At 40.0% G+C, this 11,701-nt stretch overlaps 1 protein-coding gene across 3 annotated transcripts; it reads left to right on the top strand.

The window, feature by feature from the left end:
- Nucleotides 1-81: 81 nt before the first annotated feature.
- mtdha (metadherin a) lies at nt 82-11,327 on the top strand. 3 transcript variants are annotated; one of them, XM_038725896.1, is made up of 12 exons: nt 82-659; nt 1,325-1,414; nt 1,619-1,730; nt 2,070-2,237; nt 2,449-2,499; nt 2,804-2,977; nt 3,433-3,510; nt 3,596-3,667; nt 4,496-4,623; nt 5,149-5,274; nt 5,385-5,484; nt 9,006-11,327. In XM_038725896.1, exons 1-12 carry the CDS (start codon nt 312-314, stop codon nt 9,071-9,073), a joined length of 1,515 nt encoding a protein of 504 aa, XP_038581824.1. In that variant the 5' UTR covers nt 82-311; the 3' UTR covers nt 9,074-11,327. The 3 variants fall into 3 exon arrangements, with proteins under 3 accessions (XP_038581824.1, XP_038581823.1, XP_038581825.1); XM_038725895.1 differs by having other exon boundaries at nt 89-659; nt 3,430-3,510; XM_038725897.1 differs by having other exon boundaries at nt 91-659; nt 3,430-3,510; nt 5,149-5,259.
- The last annotated feature ends 374 nt before the right edge of the window (nt 11,328-11,701 follow it).

The following is an 11,701-nucleotide window of genomic DNA, read 5'->3' as shown; positions in this document are numbered from 1 at the left end:
CGTTATTTAAATTGTATTTGTCATGCATCGTACAGCCATCAGAGAGCCAACATCATTCAGCAGCCTTATTTCCAAATGTGGGAGCTTAGCTGTAAACGTGGTTTAACTTCATGATTTAGGTATGGCCAAATCCCTGAATCTAGCTAGTATTGTTGCCTGCCAAACGGTCAGGATAAAGAAGAATTTACGTACTGCGAAATGTAGTTTTACTGATATTTCTCCCAACGGTCAGATTAGATTAGCCACTCCTCCGTTAGCATACGGATGCTGGTAATGCTAGCTAACAGCTAGTCTTTTAGCGATTTGGAAAGATGGCTGGGGACTTTCAAGGTTTTGCGCTGGAAAAAGCAGAACTGCTTTCCAGCCATCTGAAGGATGTCCTGTCTTCAGGACAAGGATATGTTCAGGCTCAGTTCGGGGTGGATTTGGGTCTGAAGCCCGAGCTGTACCCGACGTGGGTTATCCTGTTTACGGCCGCGGTGGCTCTGCTGCTTTTACTCTGTCTGTCCTGGGCCGCCGTCTGTGGCGGACTGCTCGTCGGGAAAAAGCGGGGTTCCCCGGCCACCAAAGGCAGCTGTGAGCCTGATAAGGCCAATTTAACTAAAACTGCCAAACCAGAAGAACAGAAGAAGAGGAACAAAAAGAAAACGCTTGAAAAGGTACCGTAGCCAGCGTTTATGAGCTGTTGAATCACGGCGGGTCAACAAGTGCGTCTAACGTCAACGTTACTCACTGGTGTGTCTAGAAACAATGCTAAACGACAGTGTTCACTCAGTTAGCGTTAGCTACCTTTAGACGTGTCCTTTTATCAAACAAATCTGTTAAATTTAACGTTAGTTAGCTAACTAACACCTAGTCCTACACCACGGACTATCTAAATATTGGTAGCTTTACAGCTTGCTTTGTTTACACAACGCAAATTGTGTTATTTAGGGACAATTATGTGCCCCACTTAACGTTAGAAAATGACAAAAATAAACCAGTTAGCTGAATATACACTGAATCATGATGTCTTGTATAGAAAGCGATGCTAACTAGCTAACTTAGTTGTATACCAACTGACAAGCAATTAATGACAGTGCCAGCTAGCTAAAGTATTATCGTTAGCCAGATGTTGCGATAACACCTGAAGCATAAGAAACGTGTGTGCATGTAGCAATTTGATTATACATTTGTGATGTTTGCTGGGAATCTAGGTATAACGTTATTGTATTTTAAAGATTCACCTTGGGTGATCAGACTTTAGGTAAGTTTAATGTTTTCTGTACTACTGGATCATCAACGTCAAGTTGTTTATCTGATGTCTTTCTTACTCCCCCGGAAGACTCAGTCCAATGGACAACCAGTGGCTGTAGCTCAGGAGGATGTTAAAGTGACTGTCGCCAAGCTAGCCTCACAGATTAAAACCGATAAGGTATGTTTGAGAAGCCACACAAGTATTATTATGAGACAGTTTTGTTAGTGGTGAAATATTTCTAAAACCCCACTGTCTCTCCTTTTCAAACATTGCCAGAGTGGCATGTCTTCAGAAGACAGAGTTACATGATTTCCATTAGTATAACCTTTTTGTAACCTCATACATTACTTCAATATAGCTTTTATTTCTCTTTATCCACAGGTGCATGAGGTACAGGCCCCAGTGCAGGTGAAAAAGAACAAGAAGAAAACCAAAACGGATCTGAAACCAGTCCAGCATGTGTCGACAAATGATGGGAAAGAACCTGATGATGGTAAGACTCAACTGTGGTAGGGGGAAATTTCAAACTTCTGTTTTACTAAAACAACTAAAAAATCCATTTTACCCAGTACCTGGCCCTCATATTTTACAACAACTACAATACTTGATTGCTACATCAACACAGTTGATAAGAATTTGCCTCAGCACTGTATTTATTATAACCTACTTGAAATCTCTTGTTTTGATTGGTTTTGATTTTCCTGTTGTAGACCGCCTCTCGGTTAAATAATCAACCCAATTTCATCTGCAGTCAATCATCTAAAATACTTATTTTTATTGCCTTGCACACAAAAAGTCCCCTAAACATTTGATGTTGTTTTTCTGTGATTAGGTGCATGGGAGACCAAAGTCAGTAACCGAGAGAAGAAGCAGCAACGTCGGAAGGAGAAGGGCTCTGGGGACTCTGGTAGCCCAGCGGGGGGGGGGGCGCCAAAGACCAATGTGGAAGCACCTGTAGCCACAGCTCCTACCAACACCAAGAAGAAAAGAGGAAACCATGGTATTCATCCAGGAAATGTGGGGATTGGGTGTGACACTCAAAGATAGAGAAGTAATCGAAGGCTTGTGCCCAAACATTTATTTAACATTCAGTGTTTACAGGGCTCAGCATATATGTAGCACCTTGATGTTAACAGTTCACTCGTTTTAACAATTATTAGCTAGTTGTAATGCATGTTATTTAAGCATACTTTCTCCCCACATTGTTTCAGAGTCCCTGCATTCAAGATCCAGTGGGAAGGGGGATGCAGCCAGTGGAGCTGGTAAAGACAAAGCTAAATTATTATTTTGTGTGACTGAGATGGGGAAACTATTTAATAGCTTGCTTTTTCCTTTTTTCTTTATCTTTATTGTCCTGAGTGAAGTCTGCTCTGGTATCGAGATAAGATGGAGGGTAGACATAAAGGTGTCTGCCTGGGTGTAGTAACTGAACAGGCCTGTAAACGATGGTTTTGTAATCAACGATTTTAGTCTTAACTCTAAAATACAGAATTTGCTAGACTGAAGGTTGTCACTGACTGACAAAATGGCGAATCTGATTCCCTGCCTTCCCTAATATCTCCACAGTGTCCTGCAGCTGGAGAGAGGAGCCTTCAGTCAATGGTGGAGGTTGGACAGATACTACTTTGAAGATCTCAGGTGCGATGGATGCTATGGAGGGAACCAAGTGGAGTGCCATTACCACGGCTACACATTACAGAGCCCCACCTAAACGTCAGTCCTGGGCACAGGAGACACAAGGTACCACCTTGACCTGCATAGACCTTTAAATAATATTGATAGTGGAGTATAACACGGCAGAATCTACAACTCAATATGTAAACAGTGGGACAGTGAGGTTTTTTTAATGTCTTGACTCCACTCAGCACGTTGCATTTGAAATGAAACAACAATTTTGAGGGTAGCTACAGTAAAATTATATAATAATTAAAATATAATTTTATATTGCAACATACCCTGAAGGTTACAACACCCTTGTCCTCCTTGTGAAATGTCAACTGTGGAAGGTATTTCTATACTGTAACTGGGTGACAGCACACTGGTTTTAGGAAGATATGAAGGTAGTCCTTGATGACTGCATTTAGTGCCGACTCCAGTAGAACATGTGCGATGTTGACAAATCTGAGCTCCACTGTCTGTTTGCCAGAGCAACATTCCAGCCATATAATCTGTGTTTTTGTTACTCTCTCCAGCAGCATGGAGTGGCATTGATAGCCGGATAAAGGCTGACCTCAACCCTGTGTCCTTCTCCATGCTGGGACGAAACACCACAGGTTGGTTGTTGTGATTAAGTGCCAGCTTTTATGACCCACTCACTTTTTTTTTTTACCTCACTTTCCCACTACCTGTCTCTCTTAGATCCAATATCAAATTCAATTGAATTGCGGTGGCAGAGCCACCCTGATGTTGAGGATGAATGGTCTGGACTCAGTGAGTATTTCAGCACCCCATTTCATGTAACACAACCTTCTTAATAATTCTGGATCATTAAAGAGGTGGTATTATGCTCATATTTAGGTTAAAAATCCTATTTAGGGGTTGTACCAGAATAGGTTTATATGGTTTAATTTTCAAAAAACAACATTTTTTTTTCATACTGCACATTGCTGCAGCTCCTCTTTTCACTCTGTGTGTGAAGCCTTTGTTTTAGCTCTGGAGTGATGCATCTTGTCTCTAAATGATCTTTGTTGGGAGTTGCACCTGCACAGTTCCTAGTTAAGGACTACTAGCCAATCAGAAGCAGAGAAGGGCGGGTCAGCCAAAAGAAGGTAAACAGCTTCAGTTCAGCTGTAGGCTACATGGACTGGAGCAAGAGTGGTGAGTTATTAATCTGTAACAAAAGTATTTTTCATCCATAAACTTATAACTGAGCTCTGTCTCTACATCACAGTAACAACTTTATGCCCATTGACTGCCTGGAGGGTAGCTAGTGTTTGGAAGGGAGAGGAGTTGGTGTGCTGCAGCTCAGTGTTTTTCCACCGGTGTTATATGGGAACTCCACTCCACTTGGCAAACCTATTACATGCACAAAAAAGATATATAACTCAATAAAGGAGAGGGGAAAAGCCAAAAAGCATAATACCACCTCTTTAAAAAAATGTAAAAGCTGCCAGTGGTTTTGTGAGATAAAGCCTAATCGCAATCTTAAAATTAAATGCGTTTTGATTTTGTGGGATGCGAAAGTATCCATACCTCGACATGCATATCCGTTTGAATTTGTAATAATCTAACTGTGATCCTGTCTGTGAATTCTTTTAGATGGGATGGCAGCAGCGGACCCCACTTCAGACTGGAATGCCCCAGCAGAGCACTGGGGAAACTACGAAGAGCCCCCTGTGTTGGTGACACCAGCACTTCCACCAAAGGAACAGCCCATCCCCAACAAGGTTTCACCAAGTGTTTCATGCTCGGGCCATAAAAATTGTGTCCAACTCAGCCATCTGCTGGGCAGAGGTGGTATTGCTAGAAGGGAAAAAAGCAGGAGTGGCAGTGTTCAAACTTGAGCTTAAATGTTGAGTGGCTATTTTAGCAGGTGGTGACATAAATGAAAGTCTAAATTTAATAAACTGATGGTTAATTTTATATGGCAACATACCCTGAGGGTTACAACACCCTTGTCCTCCACCTCCTAATTACACCTATTGTACATTTCTAAATTATCGCTATGCAAGTCCCAAAAGTCTTTACAACATTTAAAGAAGGCTTGTTGTATACTGGAGTTTATTGCCTTGGGGGTTTTTTTTCGGCACATCATTGAGGAAGCAACACAACATTTGCCAAATCAGAAGCATCAACAACAGAACATCTTTGTTGATTCATATATTGAGGTGGTGTCCATCCCACAATGTACCTCCTGATTTCTTTCTGCCTAATTTTCAAATGATATGAATGTTTTGTGTTTGTAATGGCAGGTATCAGAGGAAGAGAAGGGCACTGAGGATCCCTCTGGTGGAGCAGCCAAATCAAAGAAGAAGAGGAAAAAGAAGAAGAAAACTGAAGAGGAAGATGCATCTGAGGCTCAGGCAAGGAGTATAAAAGTATAAAACCGTTCTATATAAAATGTTCTATTTATGTGTACATATTCACATCAGATGAATGTCTGCATTTCTCCTGTTTTGGTAATGTTATTGCATTTGTTTGATTGTAGATGACGAACACAGCTCCCCTGGTTAATACAGAACCCAAACCCCAAGAGCCTCCTGTGCTGGCTTCCAAAAAGCAGATTCCAAGCATATCCTCCACTCAAAGTAGGTTTCAACAGCTCAGATTATGAATTTGTATTCACTCACAGAGAGCAAATACATGGCCAAACAGTATAGCAGAGGTGTGGACTTTATTCACATGACTTGGACTCGAGTCAGACTCAAGTTATAAATATCATGACTTTAAACTCGACATGACAAAATCAAAGAGCAGTGTATATCGTATTTGTATTGACTGTAGGTCATTCTCCATTTTTTAGTGTTATCTGCGAGTACTACGTGAATCTGCTCCTCTTCTCTTCTCCCCACACTAGCGCACATACCTTCCCTGCACCTCTGGTCTCTCACGGCCTCTTTCTGTCTCTCTCTCCCTGTATGTGTCTCTGCTGACTTTCTCCATCAGCAGTACGTTTCATAAAGTCGCCGTGTTTAATAAACTCACCAGTGATTCAGTTTTCAAGTGCAGCACATGTGGATCAATACCGAAACTAACACCACAAAAAAAGTTATGAACAGCAGTGTTTCCCCTATATGCATTCAGCCACTACTAAAATTTCCCACGATCATTAAACTATGCGCTACAAATGTTTTCACTGCAGCACTCAGTGCTCGGCTCGCTTCCTCTCCTCGTTCTATGCAGAACATACGTGACAGATGGTTTTATAAGAGCAGCATAACTCTGAATCGAGAGGTGCTTAGCGAGTTTGATTGTCCAAGTGGCAGAAAGTGACGGTGAACACGAGCGGAGGAAAATATTCTGGCAGTAAATGTACGGTGTCTGTTACAGTGTATCAGCTTCTCAAGACCAAGAAAAGTCTGTTGTTTCCCACCTGCTGGAAAAGTGAAGCCGGTTAGCGCTAAGTTAGCTAACATCTCCCCTCCCCTTCAGACTGCGCTGCTGAGCAGGAAAGCTTCTACAGCAGCTACAGAGCTGCTATGTAACTTAACATTAGTTCAATTTGTATAAAGTAACTGTAAGCTGCATTTTATTACTGCGTGCTTGTCCAATGTTGAGAACATCAGGTACAAACTTAGACTAAACTGACGTAGCCTGCTGCTCTGTCCTGTACAGACTGATTAAATTATTTTTTGGTTTTCAGTCTGAAAAAGTGGTTTTGGACAAGAAAGGACGGAGGAGCTGAGGTTAGTAAAGCTAATTAGTGATGCAAACTAGTCCTTTTAAGCTAATGAGTAGACGTTTCTTTTTGGATTTTAATGTGCAAATAAAATGCACCTCAGAAGTGAGGAGGTTTCTCATGTTGCCTATTTTTTATGTTAATGTATACAGATAAATGTCAGAAGCTGTAAAATGAAGACACAAGGCAAACATGAACAGTCGTATATATAATGATTCTGAGGTCATATTAACAGGGCTTTCCTGCCGTTAAGGCTTAGGGGTTATGTCCAAAACATGCTATGCCATTACTGTAAAATCACTGTGGAGCAACAAATTACTTTCTCCAGATCTAAAGGTTGTAGTTCCTCCAGTAGACTGATCTTTGGGTGTTGTTTGTTTATTATCTGCTCTAACTTTTTCAACTATTTGTTCAGCGATATGGTGAAAATAATGGCCCAATATGATGTGAAATTACATATTTTTCATTGGAAAACATCAAATTTTCTTGGGGAGCACCTCCAAACCCCCGACCAACACCAAAACATTCATCTAAAGCTCACATTAAACTGGGAAAACACTGTAGTTTTAAGCTATGCTACGGTGCATCGCATGCTCATGGACACAAGAGCAATGTTGCTGAGACATGTTGTGTTGGGGTTTTATATTCAGACAAACATTTTGTTTCACCTCCGCTGCTACAACTCCATCCTAGGGGAAACACTGAAGTTTACTTGTTTTGTGAAGTGTGAGTATTTTCTCAGGGGAGGGGGTGCTGTTTGTCCTGCCCCGCTGCTGAAAAAAATCCTAGAGGAAACACTGAACAGAACCGTGGATTGGGTGAATTGTCACACCCCTAGTTTTGTCACTGTTGTTTTATGTAACTGTGTCTCCCAACAGAACACAACTGTTGTATTTCAGCACTATGTAATGTAGCTAGTTGTCATCAACTCAACTCAAGTGTTTCACCTGTCACCTGCTCTGCATCAGTTCATGTGTACACACTAGAGCCCGCCCGATATTATCAGTCGATATGAGCTAATTGCATTTAATCGTCATCGGCCGCTTATAACAGCAGATATGACTATTAAAAAAGAAACCTAGAGTAAGATCCTTCACTCATGTCATGGATGTTGGATAGTTTGCCAACCAGAGGGCGACCAGCTGCAGCTCCCCTGTTAACTACACTGTCTCACCACAAAAACCACAGAAGAAAACAATCAGCTGCCCGGAGTTTAGGTGTTGTGCCAAATTCTGCCTGCCTGCCAAGAATTGCATGCACCTCGCGGGTTATAACGGTCCGTTATGTAAAGAGGTGGATGCAAATCTCGGCAGGTAGCCAAAAACATCTGTTCTACCGAATTATGCATCCACCTCTTTAAGTCCTTTTCAGACACTTTGCTGTGCTCATTGATCAAACATGGTTATCCCCACATATATTTACTGAATGTCAAGGAATGGCACTTCTGCTAAGTGTATTAAAATATAAAAGACTGTAAACGTTCATAAAATATATACTTCGAATCATTTATCACCATTGATGAACCCCACAAAGAATATTATAGCGTTTAAAAGCAGTATTTAAAGGTGCAAGCAATTCTCGGTAGACAGGCAAAACTCAGCGTAACACCGGAACTTACACACAGCATTTAGAAACACGCAGAGTGCTGTGTGAGTGGTGAGTCAGTCTTTTGTAAAGTTAATTTCATGACTTTAATAATTACAATAAAAACAGACCCAGTCACTTCTCCTCTCCTGAAAGCATCCATGACTTGCCGTTTTTCATTGCCATCTCCCGGCTTCCTACCAGCTCACAGCAGTTTAATGTTACGGTAGTTGGGTGTTGAAAGCTAACGTACGCTGCTGGACAAACGTAACTGTACATTTATTTCAAATAGTGTGGCTGTTCTAGTGAACGGTCCACATTTGTCCCTAGTTCATCACTTCTAAATATTCTCTAAAATCATGTAACATTACAGCAGCTCACGCTGCCCGTTGCTAAATTAGCCACAAAGTTAATGCCGTGTTTATCAGTGGAGGAGCGCTAACATTAATGAGCCGCTAAACTATAGTTTCTGATGTATTCTAAATATATCTGCGAATATTTGAGTATATTTTCTGTACAGGTTAACGCTTTATTCATTAAGGTTGTGTTATGCTTTTTTTTTCACTTTTAACGCTTTTTAAAAATATGAAATGGCATTTAATTTGGTAAAGAGCACATTATGAGTTTATTAGGACTCAAAACTCATAGTTTAGGACTTGAGACTTGACTTGGGACTTGAGTCCTTAGACTTATTTGCAACTTGTAAAACAATAACTTGGTCGCACCTCTGCAGGATAGCAAACTGTTTGTTCAATCTCACTACCACTACTTCATAATTTTCTTTAAAGCACATACCATATTTTATGTTACAATTTTTTTTATTTTACCTCCTTAATCTACTTGCAGAGATATCTGAGCAGATTGCGGAGCCTCCAAAGCCCTCCCAGAAGAAAAAGGTCCGAAGGGAAACATGAAGTCACATCACAGGTCCACACACAGCATATGCAAATGATTGTTAAATGTGTCACATGCAATAATTGCCAGGTACAGAGTTTCAACGGTTTATCAGTCACACGCAGACAAAAAAAACAAGCAGTGGATATCACCTGCTTGTCTAAATATAGTGATGAAATGTGGTCCTATGGACTGGAATCTTAACTAGTTTGCACTATTTGCTACACTGCAACCAGTCTGGAGTTTCAGGGCAGGTGGACTTGGTGACAGTGCAGGTACATGTTTATGTAATTATTTTTTATGGCATCAAAAGTGTTGGGTGTTTTACCCCCTCCAAGAGTGTATGTTTATAATTGTTAACCCAAAAATACAAAACAGATTGTAGTTTTATCTTATGTAATATGAAAATTTAATTTACAAGAGAAACATACTTTTTTGCTTCCCCAGAATGGACTTTTTTTTATTGCTGCTTGTGAGGGCTGGTCTCAGATTGGGCTACATTCAGATTTGTTTCAAGTCTGACTCAGTGCAACACGCACATGCCCATAAGTACATTGAAACAGTTAAAAGGGTTTCTGTAATCTCACACACACACACCCTCCCTCCATACTGGCCATGAAGCTATCCCTCATGGAGCAACTACAGTGTAAGAAATGGGGGTACAAAAAGCCACGCTCCTCGTTTGTGCAAAAATGCATTCAGTTAAAGCAAATATGAGGCTTTAGCTAGTTTTGGCCAAATTGATGGGTATTTTCCCAAGTAATGACCTTTTTAGTAAAAACTTACCTCTTTGTGTTTCAGTGTTTTCTTGTTGAGGGTAGAGGGATACATCGTGGCAGTCACAAACCTTGACAATAAACCCTGACAATAAACCTACACATGACTGTCAGAACGAAGGTACCCATTGATTTGGCTATTCTCAGACTGGTGAAGCCTCCTATTAGTTAAGACTGCACTTTTGCACATTAAAATGCATTTTGTACCCCATTTCTTACAGTGTAGTCATTCTGTGAAGGTATCACTGCACAGTCAGTAGGACAGGAGAAATTATTACAACAACCTATAACTCTTTCAACGCACAAATTACATGTCAGTGTTGTGGTAAGATAGGTTTGGCTATATATATTTGGAGTAGCTGAAAAGTCACCTATTCATCATTTATGGATGAGATCAGATAATTTTTTTTCAAAGATGATGCTAAATTTGAAATGTGAACGGTGTAAACCGATTCTGGATTCCCACTGGGGACTCTTGGTGACAGTAGAGATACAAACCACCAGGAGGCACTGTAATGTGAAGGAAAGGAGTAGAGGCATTAGTGCTGTCAAGTGTTCTCCCTCTACTTATCATTCTGAGTGTGTCTATCTTTATTTGACTAGACTGTGTGTAGATTTTTCTACAGACTTCATTGTTGCTCCTGCACTCTATATGATTTAAAAAAAAACAACTTTTTCTTCCAGTTTCTGTGCTAGAAAAAGCCATGCCATATGTACAGATTGTAAGGGCTTTTTCCAGCTCTGTGATTGCACTGTGCAAAAGGCTGTATTAAGTTCCTTTTGATGTTGATGAATCGTTTTTTACTACCTTTTTGCAGAATATGAAATGTGTGTGGTTTGCACCTTCCAGGATTTATGAAGACAGACATAGAAATATGATATGGAGCAGCTTTAAATCCACGCAAATCCAATCGAACTTGTTTTTAACAAGACACACATACACACAATTACACATATATAAAAGGAATTAAATTCCATTGCCTTAACCTGTAGTTGTATAGAAAGTGCATTTTTTATAATTCCTATCCAATTGTAAGTTTTGATGTCAGAAATTAATTTCATCTTGCATGACTTTGATAATAGTACTTGTGTACATGAAATAAAATGAACCATCTCTTGTTTTAACTGTTAGTACTTGGTCCTGGCTTTTGAATAGCTTTTTTTAATGAGATGTTGCAGCTGTTTTGTGGGCATCCAATTTAGTGGTCAGTCTGTTTGTTGATAGACAAAGGGCCTTTAGAACACCAAGGTGTTGATCAGCTGATGTTGGTACATAGTTGTTGGTAGACCTGATAAAACTAAATGATCGGTCGCTGTGGCTTCAGTCGCCCCTTTTTCTTTGTTTAATTTTTACTGATGATTAAAGTGGAAACAATGTATTTATATACATGTCTCGCAAATCTTTATGTGAATGATTTTGTTTAATGAGGAGATACAAATGATATTTCTATGTTTGTTTGGTAAAAATTTAAAAATAAATGAGAATTGCTTGATATCACATTGGGTTTTTTGTTTGTTTCTTTCTAAGGATGACCTACTAAAACTATGGTTGGCAAAAGTGTAAAAGTAACAGCAAGGTCACTTATGTTGTCTTGAAGAACACTGTGGAGCCATTCTACCCATACAAAACAGTAAAAGTGTTGTGACTGTTTTCAGAGTGATATTATGACATATGTGGAGGTTTCTTTTCAGGCTCATCAGCTTTTCCAGTGTCTGTAGATCTTGTGCATGTCCCCCACAAGAATGAAAATAACTAAAAGACAAATATTATAGTGGGGCTTAATGATAAAATGTTTATATTTTTAAAGATGGCATTGACATTATTAGGTTTGTGTTCACAGATGCTTTGAAGCTACAGTACTTATTCTGTAC

The sequence above is a fragment of the Micropterus salmoides genome, unplaced genomic scaffold, assembly GCF_014851395.1.
Source record: "Micropterus salmoides isolate LMB-PRFRI ecotype aquatic unplaced genomic scaffold, ASM1485139v1 Ms_hic_scaffold_17, whole genome shotgun sequence".
NCBI classification, from domain to species: domain Eukaryota; kingdom Metazoa; phylum Chordata; class Actinopteri; order Centrarchiformes; family Centrarchidae; genus Micropterus; species Micropterus salmoides.
The sequence above is the reverse complement of the archived record's forward strand: the minus strand, read 5'-3'. Positions and strand labels throughout refer to the sequence as shown.